The sequence below is a fragment of the Panicum virgatum genome, chromosome 3K, assembly GCF_016808335.1.
Source record: "Panicum virgatum strain AP13 chromosome 3K, P.virgatum_v5, whole genome shotgun sequence".
NCBI classification, from domain to species: domain Eukaryota; kingdom Viridiplantae; phylum Streptophyta; class Magnoliopsida; order Poales; family Poaceae; genus Panicum; species Panicum virgatum.
Window position 1 is genome coordinate 7,269,570 of NC_053138.1, and position 25,109 is coordinate 7,294,678.

The 25,109-nt window shown below is 48.3% G+C and overlaps 5 protein-coding genes across 6 annotated transcripts; all 5 read left to right on the forward strand.

Annotated features, from left to right (window-relative positions):
• Nucleotides 1-504: 504 nt before the first annotated feature.
• LOC120701180 (dehydration-responsive element-binding protein 2C-like) lies at nt 505-2,089 on the forward strand. Its single transcript, XM_039985321.1, has one exon. The coding sequence runs from the start codon at nt 619-621 to the stop codon at nt 1,549-1,551; it is 933 nt and encodes a 310-aa protein (XP_039841255.1). The 5' UTR covers nt 505-618; the 3' UTR covers nt 1,552-2,089.
• A 6,670-nt stretch (nt 2,090-8,759) lies between these two features.
• Nucleotides 8,760-11,146, forward strand: LOC120697207 (replication protein A 70 kDa DNA-binding subunit C-like). The gene is made up of 2 exons (XM_039980360.1): nt 8,760-9,172; nt 10,031-11,146. Exons 1-2 carry the CDS (start codon nt 8,883-8,885, stop codon nt 10,671-10,673), a joined length of 933 nt encoding a protein of 310 aa, XP_039836294.1. The 5' UTR covers nt 8,760-8,882; the 3' UTR covers nt 10,674-11,146.
• Nucleotides 11,147-12,591: 1,445 nt separating this feature from the next.
• On the forward strand, nt 12,592-16,814 carry LOC120697206 (replication protein A 70 kDa DNA-binding subunit C-like). Its single transcript, XM_039980358.1, has 2 exons — nt 12,592-13,020; nt 14,498-16,814. The coding sequence occupies exons 1-2, from the start codon at nt 12,743-12,745 to the stop codon at nt 16,461-16,463; spliced, it is 2,244 nt and encodes a 747-aa protein (XP_039836292.1). The 5' UTR covers nt 12,592-12,742; the 3' UTR covers nt 16,464-16,814.
• Nucleotides 16,815-17,673: 859 nt separating this feature from the next.
• LOC120697208 (replication protein A 70 kDa DNA-binding subunit C-like) lies at nt 17,674-21,852 on the forward strand. The gene is made up of 2 exons (XM_039980361.1): nt 17,674-18,048; nt 18,988-21,852. Exons 1-2 carry the CDS (start codon nt 17,759-17,761, stop codon nt 21,533-21,535), a joined length of 2,838 nt encoding a protein of 945 aa, XP_039836295.1. The 5' UTR covers nt 17,674-17,758; the 3' UTR covers nt 21,536-21,852.
• A 214-nt stretch (nt 21,853-22,066) lies between these two features.
• On the forward strand, nt 22,067-24,601 carry LOC120697209 (small nuclear ribonucleoprotein Sm D2-like). 2 transcript variants are annotated; one of them, XM_039980362.1, is made up of 5 exons: nt 22,067-22,200; nt 22,552-22,592; nt 22,717-22,791; nt 23,951-24,055; nt 24,144-24,601. In XM_039980362.1, exons 2-5 carry the CDS (start codon nt 22,575-22,577, stop codon nt 24,258-24,260), a joined length of 315 nt encoding a protein of 104 aa, XP_039836296.1. In that variant the 5' UTR covers nt 22,067-22,200; nt 22,552-22,574; the 3' UTR covers nt 24,261-24,601. The 2 variants fall into 2 exon arrangements, with proteins under 2 accessions (XP_039836296.1, XP_039836297.1); XM_039980363.1 differs by having other exon boundaries at nt 22,117-22,200; nt 22,503-22,592; nt 24,144-24,499.
• The last annotated feature ends 508 nt before the right edge of the window (nt 24,602-25,109 follow it).

Below are 25,109 nucleotides of genomic sequence, written 5' to 3' on the forward strand. Positions count from 1 at the left end.
CGCCCACAACGGAGAGCAGCACAGTTGTGTGCCTGACGCCGGCACAGTTGTTTGCCGGGCGCGGCCGCAGCTGCACGCCTGTCAAGGGGGGACAGGAGAACGTCGAGCGGGGAGACGGAGCAGAGGTGTCGAGGCGGCGAGGCCACACGTGCGCTCCCGCGGCGGCGACCTGCCGAGTGGATCGGGACCGGGGGCGGGGCCACCCCGACCTCCGCTGACCTCACCCGCGGGCAGGCCACCTGGCCCCCGGGGCTGCGACCACGGCGGCGCCCCACCCTACACGGAGGCGCCATGCAGTGCCAGGCGCCGGCCGGCCGCCCCACCACCCGCCGGCCCCGCTTGTCTCTATCCATCCCCCCCCCCCCCCCCCCCCCCCCCGCCCCGCCTTCATTGCATCGGCATGCATGCCAACTGCACACACCCCCATCCCCCGTCCCCCCCGCCGCGCCTATAAGTACCCGGCGCCGGGCAAGACAAGCCTTCACGTACAGGGTCGCTAGCGGGCACAGGCAGGATTTGCATCACCAGGCACAGGCAGGCAGGCTCAGTAGTAGTCGCCCGCCCGTTCTATATATATCTAGGTAGCTAGCTAGTGGTCCCCGGAATTGATCGGCGGGCATGGATGTGGTGGTGCAGCACCAGCAGCAGCCGCGGCTCCCGTTGCCGCCGTTTCACCAGCAGGCGGGTGTTCCTGTAGCGGCGGCGGGCGGGGGTGGCGGCGGCCGGCAGCCGCCGCCGCCGCCGCAGCAGCAGCAGCAGCAGAAGGGCGGAGGCGGGCGCAAGTGCTGCCCGCTGCGGCGGTCGCGGAAGGGGTGCATGAAGGGGAAGGGCGGGCCGGAGAACCAGCGCTGCCCGTTCCGCGGCGTCCGGCAGCGGACCTGGGGCAAGTGGGTGGCCGAGATCCGCGAGCCCAACCGCGGCGCGCGCCTCTGGCTCGGCACCTTCGCCACCGCGCTCGACGCCGCGCGCGCCTACGACGCCGCCGCCAGGGCGCTCTACGGGGACTGCGCCAGGCTCAACCTCATGCCCGCGCTCCCCCAGGCATCGGCGGCGGCGGCGAACAATTGCACGGTGGGCATCAAGGCGTCCCCGGCGGCGTCCCCGTCCTCCCCTGGACACCACCACCAGTACTACAACTACAAGCAGGACGAGCCCGTGATGATGGCCGCCGCGGCGATGACGCGCTCCGCTCCCAGCAGCTCCGCCGACGACGCCTCGCCCAACTCCAACTGCTGCTCCAACTACTCCAATTCCAGTTCCTCGGCGGCGGCGACCCCGACGGCGGCCATGCAGCAGATGATAGCGGACGAGCTGGCGGCGGCCGCGGACCACCACCACCAGCAGCAGCAGCAGCAGCAGGCGGAGGCGGACGACTTCGAGGACTACGTGACGCGGCTGCCCAAGGCGGAGGACTTCGGCCTCGGGGGCTTCCAGGAGGTGCCCCCCGAGGTGTTCGACGAGGCCGCCGGCGCCGGCATGTGGGACGACACCGTCGCCTGGCCGTCGCCGGCCATGATGCTCGACTACGCCCTGCAGGTCGTCCCTCTTTAATTGACCGGACGGCGACTCGATCACTCATCCGCCGATGACGCGCCGCCCTGCGCCAACTCGATCGAGTGTCTTGCTAGCTAGCTTCATCGATAGCCGGTCGCCGCCGGCCCAGCCAATCAGCGCCGGCCGCCGGCCGCCGGCGATCGAGGAGGGAGCTAGCGGGTCGATCGAGCTCGTGTACGTGGCGAAGTGGATCGACGCGCGCGCGCGAGGACATGATCTATATGCTCTTTTCTCATTTCCTCCTCTCTTCGTGTGGGTTCCATTTCGACAGATCTGCTTCAGGTTTGTACAGTATATCGACTAGTGTGTATGCATGCATGTATGTATGGTACAGTACGTATGAGTTGCGAGCTAGAGCTTGTACCGTGGTGCGGTACACAGCACCTGGCTCGCCGTAGGTACGAATACAGTAGTGGTATTGTATAGCTAAAAATACATATGCCTCGCGCGTGCGGGTCCCTTACATATATGTATGTATAAATGTACAGTGCTAATTAATGTGTGTATGATGTAATGTACATATATATGGTACTCTCTTGGCATTATTTGATCGATTAGCTACGCGCGCCGACACTGCATGCATGCACATCTCTTCTCTGATGAAGACAAGGTGGGGTCACATTCTGGAGTCCTGGTTGCGCCACGTCATTCCTTCGAACCTTTCTTTGACGCAGGATCTCGGCGGGTCCAACGTACCTGGGTTTCTCGAGAGTTCTCGAAATTTCTTCGGACCTCACTCCGTAGCTAGGTTGTCCTTTGTATCGCAGCCAAAAATAATCACAGCCGCCGTCCAGTGTCCTAGGTTTCCCGTTTGATCTCGCTCAAAATATCATCTCAGCCGTCAGATTATCGTCACTGTTAGATCATCGCCGTGTGATGTGATGGGCACTGCAGAATTTTTTTTGGAACTAAACAGTGCCAAATCATCGGCATCGAGTGGGACTCGGAAACTTCCACCGTGTGTTTGGTTGGGAGAAGGAGTCCAACCCGGATGGGTAGGACCTCTTTTTGGAGTGTTTGGATGGAGGCAGCAGGGGACGGAGCGGACCCAAGAGAGGTATATTCGGTGGAGATGCGGGTTGGATCTATCGCACGAAATCTGGCGGACGAGTTCGCTCCGCTCCGCTCTGACGCGGCGTCTCTCTCCCGTCACTGCCCCATCTCTCTCCCGTCTCTCCTCTCTGCTGCACCATGCCCCCATCTCTCTCCCGTCTCTCCAGCCCAGCGCGCGCTCGTGCGGCCGGAACGTCTGCAGGCTGCAGCGCCGACTGCTCCTGCGGCGGCGGCTCCGCGGCCGGGCAGGCGAGCGCCGCGGCGCGGCAGCCACCACCAGCAGCAGCTGCACGGGCGCGGCCAAGGCGGAGAAGGGCACCGGCGAGGGCGCCGGCGGAGGAGGCCATGGCGGCAGCAGCGCACAGATCTAGCGACGGAGGACATGGCGGCGGCCGGCGCGAGGGCGGGGCCATGGTCGGTCGGCTGGCGGAGGCCGCGGATGGGGCCGGCGGGCCGAGCGCGCGGCGGCCGGCGGCAAGGCAGGGCCGGCAGGCGAGGTGGGGGCAGCAAGGTGGGGGAACTCGCGCCGGCTGCAGCTCGGCCCCACGGCGCCGGAGCTCGCCCCGGCGAGCTGCGCGGCAGGCGCCCCCCCCCCCCCCCCCGCTCGGGCTGAGGAAGAAGGTAAGGGAGAGAGAAAAAAGAAAAAAAAGGGCGAGAGGAAAAAAAGAAAAAGAAAAGGATGAAAGCTTGACAGGTGGGGTTCATTGGTTGCAAGTGAGACCCTCACTAACGGTGTTATCATGTCATCCAACCCGTATTCCCAATTCCTTCAACTAAATATGGAATGGGTTCACTCTGTCCTCAAAATCAAAAGTGCAACCAAACAATGGATGAGTTGGCTCTGTCCCCAAAATCTGAATTGGATCCAACCCAACCTAGTGATCCGGCGACTAAACACACGGTCAGTTTGTTGTTTAGATCATCGCCATCAACAGAGACTTGGATCTTGGCAGACAGCTTTGATCCGCGATCCAGCACGGTGCGAGTGGTGTTGGCCTGCGCTATTGATGACATGACCTCATCTGACTTGCGCTGCTAACTTGGCCTGCGCTGCTGATGACATGACGGAATCTGGCTGCGCCGCTAATAATCCGGCCTGCGCTACTGATAACATGACGCGATCTGGCCTGCGCCACTAACCTGACCTGTGCTATTAAGCCTCTGTTTAGATCACAATCCGTAAATCTCGTAAACATAAAAAAAAACATCACATCGAATATTTAGACACATACATGGAGTATTAAATAAAATATATTTACAAAACTTTTTGCATGAATGGGCTGTAAATCACGAGACGAATCTAATGAGCCTACTTAATCTATGATTTGTAACAGTGATGCTACATTAACCATCCGCTAATCATGACTTAATCATGAATTAATTAGCATCATTATATTCGTCTCGCGATTTACAACCCATCTGTGCAAAAAGTTTTATAAATAGATTTTATTTAGTACTTCAAATTAATAAGATTTCATCGCAAAATTTTTGTGAGTTTCATCTAAACACGCCCTAATGACATGATGCAATCTGGCCTGCGCCGCTAACGCGGCCTGCGCTACCGATGGCATGCCGTGATCTAGCCTGCGCTGCTAACCCCACGTGGTCCGTTATCTAGAGCGAGACTCGAAATGTTTGGGTCGTCGCCTTCTAGAGAGATTTGGCAGATAGTTTCGGGCCATGTTTAGATGCCATAAAGGTAAAATATAAATTTTTTATAAATCGTTTGTATGCTGTGATAAAAATAGTCGAAAAATAAATCACAATATAAAAATGGACTGTAAATCGCGAAACAAATCTAATGAGCCTAATTATGACGTGACTAGGCACTAAATTGCTACAGTAATACTACAATAAACATGGTCTAATGATAGATTAATTAGACTCATTAGATTCGTCTCGTAGTTTACAAACGAGATTTATAATTAATTTTGTGATTAGTCTACATTTAATACTTCAAATATTGAAGATTTCCTGACAAAAACGCAAAAACACAAAATACAAAGTGATCTAAACACACCCTCAATCCCGCACCACGTTGGTGGCATGCGCTATACTGAGCCATGTGGTGTTGGTCTGCACTACTAATAAGATGACGTGATCTGGCCTGCGTCTATACTGAGCCATGTTACTGTAGCATCACTGTAGCCAATCATCGATTAATTACTGTCATTAGATTCATCGTGAAAATGTTTTGCAAATAAATTTCGTTTAGTACTCCATGCATGTGGGATTTTTTTCTCGGGAATTGTGTGTGATAGTTATGACAGAGAAATCGCCCAGTCTGCGCTATTAATGGCCGTGTTTGGTTTTTTTCATAGAATTACTGTAGCACGCTTTGACCGCTAATTTAGAGTATCAAATGGAGTCTAATTACAAAACCACCTCCACAACCCCCGTGTAAATCGCGAGACGAATCTAATGAGGCCTTTGACCGCGTGATTCGAGGATGGTTACTGTATCATCACTGTAGCAATCATCGATTAATTACCGTCATTAGATTCGTCTCGGAAAATTACACTCATCCCTGAAAAGGTTTTACAAATAGACTTCATTTAGTACTCCATGCGGACGTTCGTCTTTTTTGTGTAAACTTGATTTGATGGTTTACCAAACACGCCCAGTCTGCGCTATTAATGACATGATGCGATCTGCCTGCGCCGCTAACGCGGCCTACGCTCCTGATGGCATGACGTGATCTGGCCTGCGCTGCTAACTCCACGTGGTCCGTTATCTAGAGCGAGACTCGAAAATCTTCGGGATATTATTTGGGTCGTCGCCGTCTAGAGAAATTTGGATCTTGGCAGGTACTCGTTTCGATCCCACACCGCGTGTGTAGCGTGCGCTATACTGAGCCATGTAGTGTGGGTCTGCGTTGCTGATGACATGACATGATCTGGCATGCGCCGATAACACCACGTGGTTCATCTGCGCCGCTAATGGCGCTCGTTTGGAAAGTCCAATCCTTACCATCCATAGTTTCTCGAAAGTTCTTTATGCCTCGCCTACGTTGCCGCCACCAAACCACCACCCATGGGGGCTTAGACGCTTGCGCGTAAAGTCTAGATCTTGAGACATTGCTGCTCTAAGATGCAGGGGTTGAGCGGTGGGTTCAGATCCGAATACACGGGTAATCTGTTACAACGCAAATCAACGATGTTATAGCTGCATTGGTCGAAAAACAGTATAGTGAGATAACTGTCCAAATTAGACCTCCACCACCATGCATGGCAACAACCGGCAATAGTGAGAAGGGTATCGAATCCGGCAAAAAAATGTGTCACCTACGAGCAGAATCATCATGCGACGCTCGCAAGATGTTATCCACCACAAATCAGCAGTGGCGGACCTAGAAAGTTTCTGGAGCCCGGGCCAACATATCAACGATCAAAAACTGTCTGCCGTTGGCTCACGTTCAAGACCACTCACCACTGTAATTTTGCTCTGCAGCACTGTAGCTCCACTTGCACTAAAAAAAGAGCCAGGGCACGTGCCCAGGGTCGCCGGGGCCTGGGCCCGCCCCTGCAAATCAGTAAGGATCTATCTATCGCGTTACCACCGCCTATCTAGTTGTTGCTCATTACACAGTGCGACCGTCCTCAATGTGTAAAAGCATGCCCAGTTGAATAATGCACAATACTACTACTATATTTTTCCTCACTCTTTGAATTTAGGTACTTGAAAATATTCCAGAATTGGCAAATTGTACTAAAGATAGCACGGGGCACACCGGCAAACCCATCTTAGTTGGGTTGAGATTAAAGGAAAGCTATGCCTAATTTGAATCAAAACTCTCCGTAAGCATGTTGATATATACTAGTCTTTTAACTTTCGTACACGATTTGTCGACCGGTGCGCTAGGCTGAAATATAATTAATAGGATCAATTCGTGCGGTGCTCTAAAGTCTTAACAAATTACACGGGTTATATATTATGGCCTGGGGGCACGCACGGCCCCAACAAAGGAGGCGCGCGGCGGCGCTAGGAGTTGTAGCGTGATCTTGACTCGTGGGCTGGCTGGCTCTGGGTCCGGCCGGGGATCTATCCACTGGCAGGGGTTGAGGTTGAGGGTGGGCGCGGCACACGTGCCGCCATGCATGGATCGCGCGCTGCACTGTGCATGTTGATATATACGGAGTATCCTCATCCAACTTCTTCATCAGCTATATAATGCATGTGCGCACGTGCTCATAGAAACACACAGCGCGCGCGGGCATGCACGCCGACATGTGCGTACCAAATTAACGTTGCTGATGGCTGCTTGGCAGTTAGTTGGCACGGCACGCAGCAATGGAGCGTCAAGAGGTCCATCTGGCGGGTGGCTTTTCGCTTGCGTGCCTGTTTCACTCTTACCACGTAGAGTAGTGGTTTCTTCTGGCAGCAGCTTCGAGTCTTTGAGACGATCCGTGCCAGGAACGAGCAGATCAGGCGACGACGATCCCATCAGCAGCAGCGTGCGCGGATGCTCGCCGCGCCGGCCGGTTCAGCCGAAACATTGTACCGGGACGACGACGTACGTAGCTCCGAGCAGCATGCGAATTCGTGCCGCTCATAAATTGCGAGTACGCATGCACTGCGACATTGGTTACGCGCGCCCACACACGTGTCGATTTACGCGGCCGGGGCCCGCAACACCTGCGAGCTGGGAGCCGTGACATGCATACGAAGCTCCGATCCGTTGCCCGACCCACCACGGCCTGGTGGCTGGTGCCGTGGCGTCCGTCGTCCATCTATCCTTAGGCCAGTGCATGCCCACACCACATCCCGTACATGCATGGATGCATGCGACGCGAGCGCACGGCACAGAGCAACACTGTACCTACGTGGGCACCCGTTTCAGGCGCCCTTATTAGATTGTTGCTTTCCCAGATTATTGCTCCTCTTATTAATGGCCCTATTTAGTTTCCAAAATATTTTTTACAGTACCCGGCGCATCGAATGTTCGGACACATGCATGAATACCCGGATAACAACATATCAGGAGTCGACCATTAGGCTGTGTTTAGTTCGCAAAAATATTTGAATTTTGGTACTTTAGCATATTTCGTTGTTATTTGACAATTAATATCTAATTATTGACTTAATAGATTTAAAAGATTCATCTTGTATGAAACAGTTATACTGTGTAATTAGTTTTTTTTAACTATACATTTAATGTTTCATGCATAGGGTTTCTTGGATTATTTTTACTCAGGTTCTTCGAGCGATCCAGTTCGAAATCCTGCAAACTGACTGTGCAGTGATTAGAGTAACTCACTGATTGCTAGTTCCTGATCAAATGCTGTTTATATGATTTGTAGATGCTTATGTGCTTGGCATTCATGTTCTGATTTCTGAATAGGAAAGAAGAAGTAGAGTGGGCCCTGTTTAGTTCCCAAAAAAAATTCCTACAGTATCCGTCATATCGAATCTTTTGACACATATATGGAGTATTAAATGAAGTTAAAAAATAACTAATTATGCAGTCTAACTGATTAGCACGAGACGAATCTTTTAAACCTAATTATTTTATAATTGGATATTATTTATTAAGTAACAACAGAATGTGCTACAGTACCAAAACCTAAACTTTTTCACCAACTAAACACACCTGATCTTGTTCTGCCATGCTAGTGAGTGAAACCCCATCGAATAACGCAAGCTATCTGGCATGCTTAATTTGCACGTCTGGCGTGATTAGCATTACTGTCTCGTTTTGGAAGCAAGGTGGGTAATTTACGGCCTTAACGGATGAAGAAGGTTTATGAACCTCCTGAACTTCTCGGTTCTGAATTACTTGCAGGCGAGAACGTATCCTGTGTTACAAGGCCTCCTGAACTTCTCGGTTCTGAATTACTTGCAGGCGAGAACGTATCCTGTGTTACAAGGCCTTACGATGTTACCGTGTTACCGTTTGAAATTACACTTAAATTTGTGCATCTAAAATTCCAACAAAAATTCCAACACCGGATATGTTCTCCCTTGCAGGTCTCTCAGCAGGGGCATTTTAGTCATTTCGTGTCCAACTGCATTTCCTCCCGAGCTCCTCAACCAAGCCACGGCACGCCTACTCCCATCTCCACCGTCCGCAGCACACCACCTCGAGATCCGTGACATGGACCTCCCCTGGCTCGCACCGCCCGCCTCCTCATCACTCCGCCTTGTCTTGTCCTGCCACTCACAGGCTCAGGCTCGGCTGACGAACACTTGGCTCACACAGAAAACCCTCCACCATCTCTCGCCCCCGCCGCGCGATCCATCGCCGCGCCGCCCGAGAAGCGCCGGGAGATCCGAAGATGGGGGGAGGCCTGGAGGTCGACCTGTCGCACGGGGCCGTGGCGGCGCTGTGGATGTCGCTGCCGTCGAGGTGCCGCCCCGTGCTGCAGGTGGCGGACGTGCGCCACGTGCCGGACGGCAGCGGCCTCTCCCCTGCGCCGGTGCAGCGGTACCGCCTCGACCTCTCCGACGGCGTGCACTCGCAGCCCGGCACGCTCGCCGCCTCCCTCAACCACCTCGCCAGGGACGGGACCCTCCGCCGGGGATCCGTGGTTCAGGTCCTCGACTTCTACTGCGACTACCGCCGCAGGTGAAGGACCGATATCGATTTCCCCTTTCGTTTTTTATTGGTGGAGGTGGGGAGCACCGTACTTTCTGAACTGGGGAAAGAAAACGGTTCCATCGTGATCCAGTGATCTAGGTTTTGGTAGGGCTTTCTTTGTTTTTCTTGTTTTTTTGAGTGGTGAAATGTAGTACTGCAAAATCAATACAACTTGCATGCACCAAGAAGAGCCTATAACCTCCTATGGATTACTACTCAATTTTGGATAAACTGAAACGTTGTAGCATCAGGTCATCAAGATGTATTCGGTGATAATTTCGCAGATCTGTAAAATCCTTATCCAAAACCCCAATTAGTCTGGTGCTCCCATTTGCCCCCTTTCATTGGCTACAAGGTTCAGTTATGCGTGTGTGGAATATGCCTGTCTTTTGACATTTCCTCAGTAAAGTCGCCACCGACCTTAGTTCACACATGCAACAAATTGCCTAAGAAAATAAAATTGCAATCCCCTTCAACACGAATTAACTGTCCCACCAATAAGGCGTGCCAGATGCTGTTATCACTTCATGCCATAATTGTCCCACTGTTATTTCTAATCCACCTTGTGTTTACGGTGTGCTAAATGTTGGTCAAAGATAACTCTTCATTCTCGAGATGAGCTGCACCTGCACTGCACAGTAGCATCAAAAGGAGTTGCACACTTGTGCCATCCTAAATATTATTTAAGGTCATGCAGTTGGGAAATATGAGCCCATTCCTAGAAACATGTCTCGCAGTAACCTAAAGCATTTGTCAACTGTATCTAACAGTTCCTAGTGGCTTACTGCTTGGAAGTTATATTGATCATTCCTGCCTCCCTCTTACATCTTGTATTTTCTTTTTCAGGACCATCATCGTCATTCAGTTACAAATCCTGCAACCTGAGTGTGCTCTGATTGGGAGTCTCAAGCTCTATGAGCCAACAAGGAAATCTGGGGGGTTCAGCACTAGATCAATGAGATATGCTCCAAGGCTTGATTGTGAACCTTATTATGGAGGCCAACACATTGATCAGAGTGGTATTGCCTCAGAGGCTGAGGAAAGGACTAATTGCTTATCACATCACGGGTCTTTTGGTGGATCCAGTCTACCTGGTAGTGGCACGCTATGTTCTCTTGCTCTATTGGCAGAACCAGCTTCTTTGGCGCAAGATGAGGCGCGGTTCACGGAAATCATGGAAGCGGTCCTTAGGCGCAAATACCTATTCAAACTGAGAATCAAGGAGGAAACCTTTAATGGTGAGCAGCACGTGAAATCCAACATTGTTGGTGTTGAAAAGTTGGATGCGTTGGATGTGAGCCATCATCTCTTGAAAGAGATTGACAACCGTTTGAATGGCCTTTCATGCTCTGCTCCCGAGGACGCTTCGTCCGACAACTCAAATGTTGGTGGTGCCAGTTTGGGAGCCGGACAGGGCATGCAGACCCCCAGTCATGCCTATGATGGCTATACCACTGGTATGGGTGGTTCAGGTCCAGTCTGTCAGTAATCAGGGACGGTGATGGCCTGTGTTTTGTATGCAATCAGCCTGAGCACTGGGCTATGAAGTATGAAGTATGAGCTGTCCTGTCCGAGCTACTTGGCCGGGTTGGCCCAGTCTGTCAGCAGGGAGGGGTAGCTGAAGTCTGTGTTTCAAATGCAATCAGCCTGGGCACTGGGCCGAAGATTGCTTTGTCCAAGCCACTTAGTGCCTATCACGCAGGAAGTTGCTGAAAAGAAACCTATCAGATCAAGTAGTTCTGTGAAAGTGTGTGAACTTTGCTTTTGCTTAGGCGTCCTACTTTATTATGTATGTACAGTGGTTGTCTTGTCAGTTCCTATTTATAATCTGGAACCTGTGTTAGCAACATCAAGTACCTTAACGGGCTCTGCTCTAGCTATAGGTTTATGTTATGTACTAATCTGTTTGAATGTAATGCACTTGTGAGTCGGTGGTATGAGATGCCATATTTTTCTTCTTTATTTGAAATGTTCTGGTGAATGCCTTTCCGTTCTTTAATCATATCAATATCCCCAAGCAGTTCCAATTCCGTGCGCAAATACGCCAGCGGATTTTAAGAAGGTCTCCAACCGTCGGGCCCAGTTTAGAACGGCCCACAAAATCGAGGGCTATTCCCGTCATTTCGGTCCTCCTTCCCTCTCAAACCAAATTCAGCCCGTTCCGGCCCGGCGGCCCGTTCCGCCTCGAAACCAACAGCTTCTCGCGTAAGCCACCGCCGCCCCTCACCACCCAGCGAGAGTATCTGCGAGAATGCCCAAAACTAACTCCCAAAATCAATTTTTGGACATACAAAAGAAATTTCGTGCTCCAACAGTAGCCCAAAAACCTTCCCAAAATTTCCGTGCGTCCAATACTTCCCCCGTCGCGTCCCAGATTTCGGCCTGCTCTCGGCGCGCCCAATCCCGACGTTCGCGGAGATCCCAACAAAAATCTTTGTGTGCAGGTGTTTATCAGCAGCCCCCGCCCTTTCTTCCTCCCGTCGAGGATGCTGCTGCTCAGTTCTCGAGGCACCGTTGTTGGCTTCCCAAGCTGCCACCGCTGCCTGTTTCCCATCTGTGGAGGCCGGCCTGCAAGTTTGCTGTATGCATTGCCGCGGCCGCCGCGCATCAGGCATCGCCACCGCCCTCCGCCCAGGTCGTAGGCGTCCTCCCCTCCGTCGAGGCCGCTGTGTCGTCCTCTTCATCGAGCTTGCAGCATTGTCCTCTCCGTTCAGGCCGTAGTGACCTCCCTTCCAAAGCTTACATTTCACTCCAATTGAATAGCTCGTACATATTTTGATTTGCACTTCTTGATATCTCATTGAGTTCAAGTGGAGAGGATTTCTACTTAGTGTTGTCGTACTAGCTCCAAAAACCTGTAGCTGTAGGGTGGCAAAAGAAAAAGATTGCTAATCCATCAGAATTCAGGTTTATGATCTTGCATCGGCCATACTTTCAAAAAAACAGCGCACTTCCAAGGATGACATGGCAGGTTTTAAGGCTCTTGGGACAAAAAAAATAAGGCTACTGTTGGAGAAAAGACTATGGCCCCGTTTAGTTCCCAAAATTTTTGCTACAGTATCCGTCACATCAAATCTTTCGACGCATGCATGAAGTATTAAATATAGTTGAAAAAATAACTAATTACACAGTCTAACTGATTAGCACGAGATGAATCTTTTAAGTCTAATTAGTTCATGATTGAACATTATTTGTCAAGTAACAACGAAACGTGCTACGGTAATTTTTCGCCCTACTTTTCGCAAACTAAACGCAGCCTATTTCTTGAGCCTAAAATCTTTTGGGAAGGTGCTGATTCCATGTTTTTTGACCTATAAATATTAGGCACTTTTGGAGATGCTTTGAATTTGCCATTTTTTTTGAAGTAAACAGCAGGAGCACTGCTATATCAATTTAAGAGAGGAATGAGTTTGCCATTTCTCCCGTTCCATTCCATTCCCACTTCCGAGAATCTCGCCGCCCACCCACTTCACACTCCCCGTCGCGATCGGTCGCCTGCGGCCCTGCAACTGTGAGCTCCTTCCGGGCGCGGAAACGGGTGGAGTAGGGGGAGGAAGGATGGAGGTGGACCTGTCGCACGGGGCCGTGGCGGCGTTGTCGCGCCACGACCACGAGGCGGAGGGGCTGCGCCCGGTGCTGCAGGTGGCGGGCGCGCCGCGGCTCGTCGGCTCCTCCCCGGCGGCGGCCAAGTACTGCCTCGTGCTCTCCGACGGCGCGCACCTGCTGCAGGGCGTGCTCGCCACCTCCCTCAACCACCTCGTCGCCGACGGCGCGCTCCGCCGCGGCAGCGTCGTACGCGTCGTCGACTACGTCTGCAGCTGCATCCGGAACCAGAGGTGACGAGTCGCTCCCCTTCTCGAGTCTAATGCGGCTGAATCCCAAAGCAAGATTGCATTTTTATTTTTTAGTGCAGTGCTACTGTGCACTTAGTTACTGTGGAATGCTTAGTTTTTTTTTAAACCTTTTGTGATTTATGCTCCCTGGCTGTGATCTTAGCAATTGTGGAAATTGCATCCTGTGGATCCTCGGGGTGGGTGTTGCCAAAAAAGGCCGGACCATGATTAGGGTTTTGTAAACTTGTTTTTGTGCCTGGCGATGGCTATGCAAAAGCGCATCTTGTGCTGATTCAGTGATTCTCTTTGTTGTCTAATGATACACATCCAAGGGTGTGTCCTCGGCTGTTACAGCACTTTGGGCCCGAGATTTGTGGTCAGTGCTTACGCAGAAGCACCCTCCTTTTCAGCACTGATCTATGGTTGCCTTTACATGGAAAATCGGGGAATAGCCTGTGACCCTTGATCGGCATTGCCCTTTTAGGTTTGGTTTTGCAAATGAAGTTTCTAAATAGGCAGCATAATAAATATTGCCTGAAGCCCTGATCAGATTGAGTAATTCTGTTTTATGGATAGGGCCCTATTCTTTAGCCATGAACTGAAAAAAACAACTTAAATTGCAAGATTGTTAGGTTAAATTTGGAATTTGGCAGCAAAATAACCATATCTAGGGCCTGTTTGGATGGGCTAAAGTTGAGTGCTAAACTACACCTATTAGCACTCATACCCTTGCTAAAGTTTTTGAGTCTTGGCTAAAGTTTAGCCCACCCCATTAGCACTCATGTTTGGATAGTCTAGTCTCTAGTGCTAAACTTTAGCACTTTTTGGGCAATAGCACTTGGATCCAAACACCCCCTATTTAGTTTCGTTCCACATATTGTTCCACATAGATTTGATGTATACTTGTATGTACTAAATCAGATGGGTGCATCTTTCCATGTTTCTTGCATACCTGCATCCAAGGATACAATCATACAAAGGCATGGACTTTCCAACTTATCACCTTAGTTTTTTAAGCTAAATATTGTATGCTACTTCCTCCGTTCCAAAATGTAGGTCGTTTTGACTTTTTTATATTCATATATTTTGCTATGTACCTAGACATGTGTTATATCTAAGTGCATAGCAAACACTATGAATCTAAAAAAGCCAAAACGACTTACATTTTGGAACGGAGGGAGTATTATCTTATTTGTACTGTCATGTTACCTAAATGATTAAGATCTCAGCGTTGAGTCAAAATATATTCTAGTTGTTTCATCACAAACAAGCTCTGAGTTGCTTTTTAATACAAGTGTCATTCCTTTCTTTAATTCTTTGGGCGCTGGTTAATTTTAATTCAGCCATTTGTGTTCTGCAAATTAAGTTCATGTTTACTTGAAACATGGACATGGTAAATAATTTAATGGATTTATGTTTGTCAATTAAGTTGACCATTCTCTGTCTTCTTTTTCCTGCTGTGCCCTGGCTCTACATTCAGGGTCATTGTTGTGATCCAACTTGAGATACTGCAATCTGAGCGTGCACTGATCGGCAGTCCAACAAGTGAGGCCAATGCAACTCAACTTAATGTTGTGTCCTGTTCTAGTAGCCTAGGCAACGAGCCTTGCTTCATTCAAGGGGTTCAAGCTCAACAAGCTGTTAACATCTCATCATGTTATCCTGGACAAGGCTGGTTGTATTCTTCACTTCCTCTAAGGGCAGAGCATGCTTTGAGCAATTTGCCATTTGGTGGGTGTTATGGTTCTATGCCAGCACAGAACACAGTAGCTGCCAAGATGCAGCAGCTTTCACTGAACAATGATCATCAAAATCAGACGTTTGATGCTGCTATGACAAATCGGGCCTTTGGATCTCCTGGTAATGCCTGTGGAAGTCCCTTGACACCTTCATATCTGCTTTCACCTCCAATATCTATGGATAAAACCCATGTTCTTAGGAATGAATCTCCTCTTCGCATTACTCCAATTAATGCACTGAGCCCATACCTAACTAGATGGAAGATTAAGGCTAGGGTGACTGCAAAGAGTGATCTTAGGCACTTCACGAATGCCAAAGGTACTGGAAAAGTATTCTCCTTTGATCTTGTTGATGCAGAGGGTGGAGAAGTTCGTGCAACATGCTTCAATTTGCAGGCTGAGCAGTATTTTGATCTAATTGAGGTGGATAAGGTGTACTTGATATCTGAGGGGCCACTGAAACCAGCACAGAAGAAGTTTAACCCTTTGAATAATGATAATGAAATATTTGTGGATCACAGAACCTCTATAGAGATATGCTCTAGTGGTGATGACAGCATCCCTAAGCTGCAGTACAATTTCCAACAGATCAGTGAACTTGAGAATATGGGAAGTGGTGCTATTGTGGATTTGGTTGGGATTGTTATGTCAATTGGGCCTTCAGCTGTAATAGTGCGAAGGGATGGCGCCGAAACCCAGAAAAGAACTCTTCGACTGAAAGACATGTCTGGTCGGAGCATGGAAATAATCTTCTGGGGCAAATTCTGTGATGCTGAAGGACAGCAACTGCAGTTACTGTGTGATTCTGGTTCAAACCCTATACTAGCTCTGAAAGGTGGCCGCATCAATGATTTCAATGGCAAATCTGTGGTCACAATCAGCTCAACCCAGTTAAAAGTAAACCCAGACTTGCCAGTGACTGAAAGGCTGAAGCAGTGGTACATGGCTGGAGGAAAGATTGCTCCTTGCGTTTCTTTGTCTCAGGATATATCACGCATAAGCAGAACCTATGCGCTGAAAACAATTTCCCAGATCAAGGATGAGAACCTGGGGCGATCAGATAAGCCTGATTTTATCACTGTCAGGGCTGTAATCTCACATGTGAGGGATGATAACTTCTGTTATCCAGCTTGCACCTTGGAGTTTAATGGTAAGCGATGCTACAAAAAGGTGACAAGAAATGGTGATTGGACATGGTATTGTGGTAGATGCAATGAGAGCTTTGAAAACTGTGAGTACAGGTACTTGCTTATGTGTCAGATCATGGATCACACCGGCTCTACTTTTGCTACTGCGTTCCAAGAGGCTGGTGAGGCAATAGTTGGCTACACAGCTCATGAACTTTTCATCATTCGGAATGTATTTCAAGATGAGGCGCGGTTCACAGAAATCATGGAAGCGGTCCTTTGGCGCAAATGCCTATTCAAACTGAGAATCAAGGAGGAAACCTTTAATGGTGAGCAGCACGTGAAATCCAACATTGTTGGTGTCGAAAAGTTGGATGCGTTGGATGTGAGCCATCATCTCTTGAAAGAGATTGACAACCGTTTGAATGGCCTTTCATGCTCTGCTCCCGAGGACGCTTCGTCCAACAACCCAAATGTTGGTGCTGCCAGTTTGGGAGCCGGACAGGGCTTGCAGACCTCCAGTCATGCCTATGATGGCTATACCACTGGTATGGGTGGTTCAGGTCCAGTCTGTCAGTAATCAGGGAGGCTGATGGCCTGTGTTTTGTATGCAATCAGCCTGAGCACTGGGCTATGAAGTATGAACTGTCCTGTCCGAGCTACTTGGCCGGCTGTTAAACACCTGCCAGATGAAGTGGCTCTATGCAGTTTGCTTTTGCTTTAGCACCTACTCTATAATGTGCAGTAGTTATATTTGCGAGCACCAAGTTATGTCCCGGGAACGCAGTATGTCCTCGGCAAGCTTGCGTTACTCTGCAACCTATGTTTGTAAGCACTTCAATGGGCTAGCTTTTAGTTAATGTTATGTTCTAGAGTAGACTGTTTGTTCAGTTCATCGACGGTTTGGTGATATCATGGTTTTTCTTCAGCATGTGAAGTGTTCAGGCGGTTAACTTTTGTTTCCCCTAAAGAGTAAAGAGCAGTTGTTCAGGTGTAGAAACAACAGGAAGACTGCACAAAGGCTGCTTAGGTTGTTAACAGGTGCTGGAAACACGCATGACATTCCCGTTCATGTTGTGTAGATGTCATTTGGATTAACAGCTGCCCGTGTGCTCCGATCCTACTTTGACACGCTTCATCATAGCACAGCAAGCAACCATGTTGGCTTCAGATTTTGACAGCAACCACACTGCCACAACTTCACGCACAGCGGGTTAGCTCACCAGCTCAACAAGCTGATGCATCTGGGACCTGCAGGGAGCCTGAAATATCACGTGTTAGGCTCCGTTTAGATCAGTGCGTGAAAATACTAAACTTTAACACTAGCTCCTCCAAACGGTAGTGCTATTGGGTGAGCTAAAGTTTAGTCAAGACTTAAAAACTTTAGTATGCTAAAGTTTAGCATTCATCTTTATCTCTTCCAAACATACCTTAGTCTTTGTCTGGTTTCAGTCCGTATCGCCGGGCTCGAAGCGAGAATCGCATTAATAGACGATGCAATACGTTGAGATTGATCTCAAGATCAAGGATCATGATGAGCAGAAAGGACACAACGGACTCAGCAATGGATTCGTTACGATTGATTGACGTCGATGGCTCATAGCACAAACAACGTCCCAGCCCAGCCTCCTTCAGTCCGCATCAGAAAAGCTAACTAAATGGGCCAGTTCGCAAGGCTCCGGCCCATTAAGCCCATCGAAGAGGGCATTCCCGTCCTTTCCCGTCAATATTTTCTCTCCCCCTTCTGTTCAGTTTCCCACCCTCTCGGCGGAACCGCCGCCCCACCAAAAATCGAATCGGCTCCTCTCCCCTCCCCTCTCCTCCTTCCCTCGGAAGCCTCCAGAACCCCCCCCCCCCCCCCCCCCCCCGAGCGCGATGGCGGCGGCGGCGCAGCTGACCCCCGGCGGGGTGCCGGCGGTCTCCAGCCACGTCAACGGCGCCGAGACGCTGCAGGCGGTGCTGCAGGTGATCGACCTGCGGACTGTCGTCCACAAGGACAACCCCGGCGCCTCCGACCGCTTCCGGATGCTGCTCTCCGACGGCGTCTACTCGCTGCAGTCCATGCTCGCCACCGCCGAGAACCAGCGCATCCGGGACGGCTCCATCAAGAAGGGCTCCATCATCCACCTCCAGGAGTACACCTGCAGCACCATCCGGGGACGCAGGTCAGGGTTAATCTTTTCTTGCCTCCCCGGTTCGGATCGCAGATTTATTTGTTTCTTTGCTTGCCGCGCGCTTCTGCGAGATAGTTGGGGATGCAAACTTTGCAAAACTTCCGTAGGAGATTGGGATTTGCGGCTGCCGCTTTGAAATGATAGGTTGGGATTCTGTGAAGAGACGGTAGACAATGTTATTTGGTCGATGTGGTAGTAGTGTTCATGTTCCTTTTGGTCCAGCCTGAGGGAGTGAGGGGGAAATCTCATGCTCGTTGATGGGTTTCCACTATCTTTGAGTTAGCTGCCGGCTAGGTTTTTGTGTTCTTGTCCATGGAGTCTACAAAGTTTGCGGCTAAGTATATTCTCTTTCCTGCGCCTGTTGTGCTTCTCCGCGTGATTTTTTTTGTCCGACAATAGACATGGATGTTATTTCCCTTGGCATTTGCAATCTCCCAATGACAAGAAAACCTTCAAACATAGGAAACTTAATGTGCAGTGAAATGATTCTGTAGTGTTCTTGTGCCAGTGCTTAAAATTGAACAAGCTTTCATTTTGATATCCATGTCAAATCAGCAAAACATGTGCTGCTGTGACCATTCAAATGAGCTGTATAAGTAGCTCTGTTAAACAGGTCTGAACCTTCATATTCTTGTGGCCTAAGTCTGCATAATTGGAGAGCATGGAGTATCATAACAACAGAATACCATTCTGCTGATAGCATGAATTTTAAGATCTGAAGTGGGTCACTGTTGTTTCCTGAATATTTCAAGAATCGTTGTTTGCCTAACTTCTTTGGTTCTATGCCTTCAGTTAATTCTTAGAAATACCTATTCTAATAGAGTTGACTAGGCATCTTTTAAAGAGAGGAATATCCTGTCTGAAGTCTGAACGTTAGTTTGTATGCCTTGTTATCAGTTTGAGTTGACAATGCCTTTATCTTTTATTCAGGATCACTATTATTCTCAAACTTAATGTTCTGCAAAGTGAGTGCGAGATAATCGGAAGCCCCAAACCCTATGAGTTGGTAAACCCACCTACGGAGCAGGTCCCCAACTTACCGGCCAATGCTGCCCAAGTTAATAGTGGAGCATATTCCAGTGGCCCAGGCATGCTTGGATCTTCTGTTGCTCCAAGGGCAGCACAGGTTGCTAATAATGTACCACAGGGTGGATCCTACGGTGGTCATCCGGGTACGGTGAGCCCTCCAGCACAGGTTGCTAATAATGTATCACAGGGTGGATCCTACGGTGGTAATCCGGGTACGGTGAACCCTCCAATTGGTCGAGCAGTAGATCCTGTTCCCAATGTGTCATCTGGGGGCTCTTACGGTTCTTATGGTACAGCTTCAGCTCATAATACAATGAATGCTGACATGGTGCAGTCAAACTTGCAGCAGCATTCGCTGAACTCTCACCAGAACCAAAGGTTTGCAGTTCCTGCCATGGCTGGTGGCAGTTGTGCTCCTGTCAATACGATGAATGCTGACATGGTGCAGTCAAACTTGCAGCAGCCTTCACTGAACACTCACCAGAACCAAAGGTTTGCAGTTCCTGCCGTGGCTGGTGGCAGTGGTACTCCTGTCAATACTTATGGCCGCCCTGCACAGCCCTTTTTTCAGCAACCACCTCCAGGGCATATGAATAGAGGTCCTGCTACTAACAATGAAGCTATCCGTGCTATTCCAGTGGCTCAGTTGAACCCCTACCAAGAAAGATGGACAATCAAGGCTAGGGTGACTTCAAAGACTGATCTTAAACACTACAACAATCAGAAAGGTCCTGGAAAAGTCTTCTCGTTTCATCTCCTTGATGCACAGGGTGGAGAAATCCGTGCAACATGCTTCAATGTGCAGGCCGATCAGTTTTTTGACCTAATTGAGGTTGATAAGGTGTACCTGATATCTAGAGGGTCGCTGAAACCTGCACAGAAGAAGTTTAACCCTTTGAATCATGAGTACGAAATAACTGTGGATTTCAGAACTTCTATTGAAGTTTTCCCTAATGATGATAGCAGCATCCCGAGGCAGCAGTACAATTTCCATCAGATAAGCGAAATTGAGAACATTGAGGTTAGTTCTATTGTTGACTTGGTTGGGATTGTTACATCAGTTTGCCCTTCTGCCACAATAACACGGAAGGATGGTTCGGAAGCCCAGAAAAGAACTCTTCAACTGAAAGACATGTCTGGTCGAAGCGTGGAAGTAACCTTATGGGGGAAATTCTGTGATGCTGAAGGCCAGAAGTTGCAGTTGCTGTGTGATTCCGGTTTGAATCCTGTACTAGCTTTGAAAAGTGTCCGCGTTACGGAATTCAATGGTAGATCTGTGAGCACGATCAGCTCAACCCAGTTAAAAATAGACCCAGACTTTCCTGAGGCTGATAAGCTGCAACACTGGTATGCAACTGAAGGGAAGACTGCTGCTTGTGTTTCTTTGTCAGCTGCAAGTAGTATGGGCAAAACTGATATCCGGAAAGCAGTTGTGCAGATCAAGGATGAAAATCTGGGGCGATCAGAGAAGCCGGACTGGATCACTGTTAAAGGTGCAATTTCGCATGTGAACACTGATAGTTTTTGTTATCCTGCTTGTACACAGGAGGTGAATGGTAGGCAGTGCAACAAAAAGGTGATAAATAATGGTGATGGGACATGGCTTTGTGAGAGATGCGACCAGAGATTAGAAAAGTGTGAGTATAGGTACTTGCTGCAGTGCCAGATCCAGGATCACACTGGGGTCACCTATGCTAATGCATTCCATGAGGCTGGCTTGGAGATACTTGGCTACAATGCTGAAGAGCTTTACAACATAAAAGAAGAAGATGCAGAACAATTTGCAGAGATCATACAGGGGGTTCGCTGGCAGCAGTTTCTATTCAAGCTGAAAGTCTATGAGGAGACCTTTAACGATGAACAGCGTATCAAGTGCCAAATTGCAAAAGCAGAGAAGCTGGATTTATCGAGAGAATGCTCTTACCTTCTGAAGGCGATTGGTGCCCTATTGCAGGATGATACAGGCTCACCATCTGAGGTTCAAGGAGCCATGGCCTATAATGCTGGTCTCAATAACTCGGGCACTGGACAAAGCGTGCCAGTCTCCAACAGCGCCTACCCCACGAGTATGGCCACCCCAAGGTATGGTGAGTCTGCGAACCAGCTTGGGCAGCAAGCTAACCCATATGGCGGGGTGTCCGCTCCATTTTCAGCGACACGGAATGTGCAGACCTGCATGGCTTGTGGGTCCAGTGAGCACAACGGGCAGAACTGCCCTAGATATAGGCAGCAGCATCAGCAGCCTGCTGCGAGCACAGCTAGCTCCTACGGCTCTTCACCTGGCGATGTCGGCTCTGGCCTGTGTTACAAATGCAATCAGCCTGGGCACTTTGCCAGAAATTGCCCTGGTGCGGGTGCTGCGCCCCAGCAGCAGCAGCAGCCGTATGGGAGCGGCGTTGCATCAGGAGCATATGGTAGGCCGTCCTACGTTAGGGCTACGAATTACTGAAGTCGGTATCTTGCGAATCCAGTGTTCCTAGTTTTTGTTGAGATGTCGGTCTGTATGGCATCACAGCGTCTGTGTAAAGTAGATAACTGTTTCTTTTGTGGTTGTCTGAATCTGAACTATGTATGGATACTTTGATCAGTGTTTATATTCCTTTTTTATGCTTTTTTGTATGATGTTGTGTCATGTGTGTCGCTAAGCCTCGTTTTTATCTTTTGAATTCGTGGTCTGTAATTAGGCTAGCCAGCAGCTTTTAAACTCTAAAACTTATGTAAATTTAATCAGGCGCCAGAGTGCGAATCATCTTGAAATTATGAGCATTTCGTTTGCTCTCTTGTTTTCGCAGTAAATAATCCTTGAGGTTTATCTTGTTTGTAATGGTTATTTTGGTGGGTGTTTAGCTTCTGCTTGAATTACGTACGTCAAAGTTCGAAACTGCGCAAGGCAGAAACAATCTGGTCCTGGGTGGCTGGGCCGAAAGCCATCACGGCCCATCCGCCAATGCTATGGCGAATTCCACATCAATTCAGGGGGCATTGTGTAAACCGTAGCCCGTTCGTCTAATCGTCTTCGCCGTCCAGAAAAAAGGAAAAGCCCCTCGTCCCGCCCAGCCTAGGGTTCTTCCTTCCCGCCGCCGCACCGCTCCGACTCGCCTCCACGCCACCCAGGTAATTGCCAGCACCATCCGCGCCGATTTTCCTTCTCCCACCGGCGTACTCGTCTTATTCACACTCTTCTCTCTGATGGACGTCGCTGTCGTAGTGTGGAGATCAATGCGGGCTTCAGAATTTGAGATTCCTCCGTTGTTGTTTAGATCCCTCACAAGGAGCCAAGGATCGTTGTTTCGATTCGCGGATTCCTTTCTTTGCTCCGCCGTTAAGCTGAATTTTAGCTGTCAACGCTGAGAACTAGCAGACCCGCAGATTTTTTTTAAAAAATATATGGATCTGAGATTCGGTACATATAATAGGTCTCATTCAAGGGAATACTAAGTGAATTGGCTTTCAATTTATATGCAGACTGCCAGTTCTATTTCAAATCCATGGCGGAGGAAACCAATGTAAGCACGTGATTACTGCATTTCTCCCCTTATGTGCCAGGTTATATGCTCTCCTCTTCCTGGTGCCGTGAATTAATTGTGATTTGGTTCTTGTGTGGTCTTCCCCTTTCCTTTGCTGAAACAGGGAAAGAAGGAGGAGGAGGAGTTCAGCACAGGGCCTTTGTCAGTGCTCATGATGAGCGTCAAGAACAATACCCAGGTTGGTGGATTTCCACTGGAAACTACAATTCCTTCTTTGCTGTCTGTCTGCATTGATTTTTCTTGTCCAAGTATGAAAAGTATGTTTGTGTTGGAGTATATGTCAGTGTAATCTGGTACCATGATCCGCTACCCAAGGTGCCTGTCCTGCTGTGTCAAAACCCCACCACAGTGCCACCTCCTCCTCGTAGCCCTGAAACTTAGATCCATGGTCAGGTGTAACAATGGTATCTGTGTATCCTTTATCCTAGTTTGATTTTGCTATTGCATTTCTCTCTTATTCATTGGCTGAGACAAGTGTTAGCTCTGTTTATCCTGAACCTTCTGTTTGAGCAAATCATAGGAGCAATTAAAGTTTATAGCTGAAACATGTTTTTAGTTGTGATCCTCACATTAGATGCTGATTCTAACATTATTATTATTATTATTATTATTATTATTATTATTATTATTATTATTATTATCATGGAAAGTGATGCAGTAGCCTCAGTAATCATTATTGTATTTATATAACTTAACTGTGGAAAAAACTTTTTATGCATGGAAGTGATGTGGTATTGGTAGTCAGTATTGCAACGAATCATGATTTTGAAATTTGAATTGTATTACTAGTACCTCTCAATCATAGGGTTTCCTATCGATAGTACCTATCTACAGCATCATTTTTATATTATCTCCATCATCAATATTATATCATTTGCCAGGGTCTATTTTCTGAGTGGAATTATTGATTTTGCGCTAATTTAGTTCGTTTGATGTTGGCCCCATGCAGTCAAAAAGTGCTTCTCGCTTGCTATTTCGGTTGCCAGGAATTGTGATTGCTGATCTTTATGGCTTTGATGAATTGCAAAAATAAGCTATAAGATGTATGTGGTAACTTTCTTGCCTGCTTAATTGCTGCCAACTGCTGGGCAAGCAAGTACCATATACAAGGCCATATTTCCACCCATGTGACTTAAACTGTCATGTTATCCAAGGATATTTTTTCTACAAGTGTGGTTGCTATATCATTGTTGATTTAGTGCTGTATAGTTGTTTCTCTCTGCTTTTTTGCATATTATAAGAGATTTTTGTTGAATGGCATGGTGCTGACTGCAGATAGTGCTTGCAACCTCTCCTTGAGTCCTTATCTGTATTATGTGCTGTGCCCTATATCTTAGGTTCTTATCAACTGCCGGAACAACAAGAAGTTACTTGGTCGCGTGAGGGCATTTGATAGGCATTGCAACATGGTTCTTGAGAATGTTAGGGAGATGTGGACTGAGGTATGTGACCACATTCTTCTTGCTTCTGTATTGTTTCCTTGTCATGTATGCTTTGCTCATTTGTGAACACTTGTTGCTTGTGTTTCAGGTACCAAAGACTGGTAAAGGCAAGAAGAAGGCTCTTCCAGTGAACAAAGACAGGTTTATAAGCAAGATGTTCCTCCGTGGTGATTCAGTCATCATTGTTCTCAGGAACCCGAAATGAGTGCACAGTAGGTCTTTGCAAGTAGTTAAGTGCTATGAATTAGTCTGTATGCCAACTTGTAGCATGGGATTGCAATAGACGACGATTCCTGAGCCAGAATTAGCTGTGTATGTCAATGGTGGAGGGGGGTTGTTGGATGCTATGAATTGGTTTTACCTCTTGTAACTGAATTAAATTTGTAGTTTATGTTTGGAATATGGGCAAACTCCACTGTTTGAGTGCACAGCGCCATGAACCGATCGACTGTCTGCTTCCTCCTGACAATGGGAAATCTTTCTCGTTGATGCTAAGAGACCGATGAATGCATCACCCAAAATATGCAATCATGGTGAATCAAACTATTCTCAGTGGTATCATTGTCTTTGCTATCTCAGATCCATTTATGATGTTGGCCATATTACTCTGAACAATCACATTTCTGGAATGAATCATTCTTGTCTCATCTCCTGAACTCCTTGTGAAGGGTAAAAGTTTTCAGGAAATAGAGATACCAGGAGGCAGGAAATAATTGATTCATCTTAGTCCAGGTCATAGGATTAAAAGAAAAAAACTATTTTGGTCATCTTTCAGGAATACCAGGAGTTGAATAACAAATTTCATCCATCGCTTAGGATTGGAAATTCAGGTCTATATCAAGGCAGCAGACTAATGTATTTGAAATAACAAATTTCATCTAACAAAGGAAAAGACAAGACATGATGCATTGTTACATATAAAATAAAGAGAAGCATCGTAACATTTAGTGGATTATCAGTGTATAACATATGAGTATTAGCCTTTTGTACTTCATAAGACACAATGCTGGGTAATATGATTACAGTAGCAATCCGAACGACACAAAAAATGTTG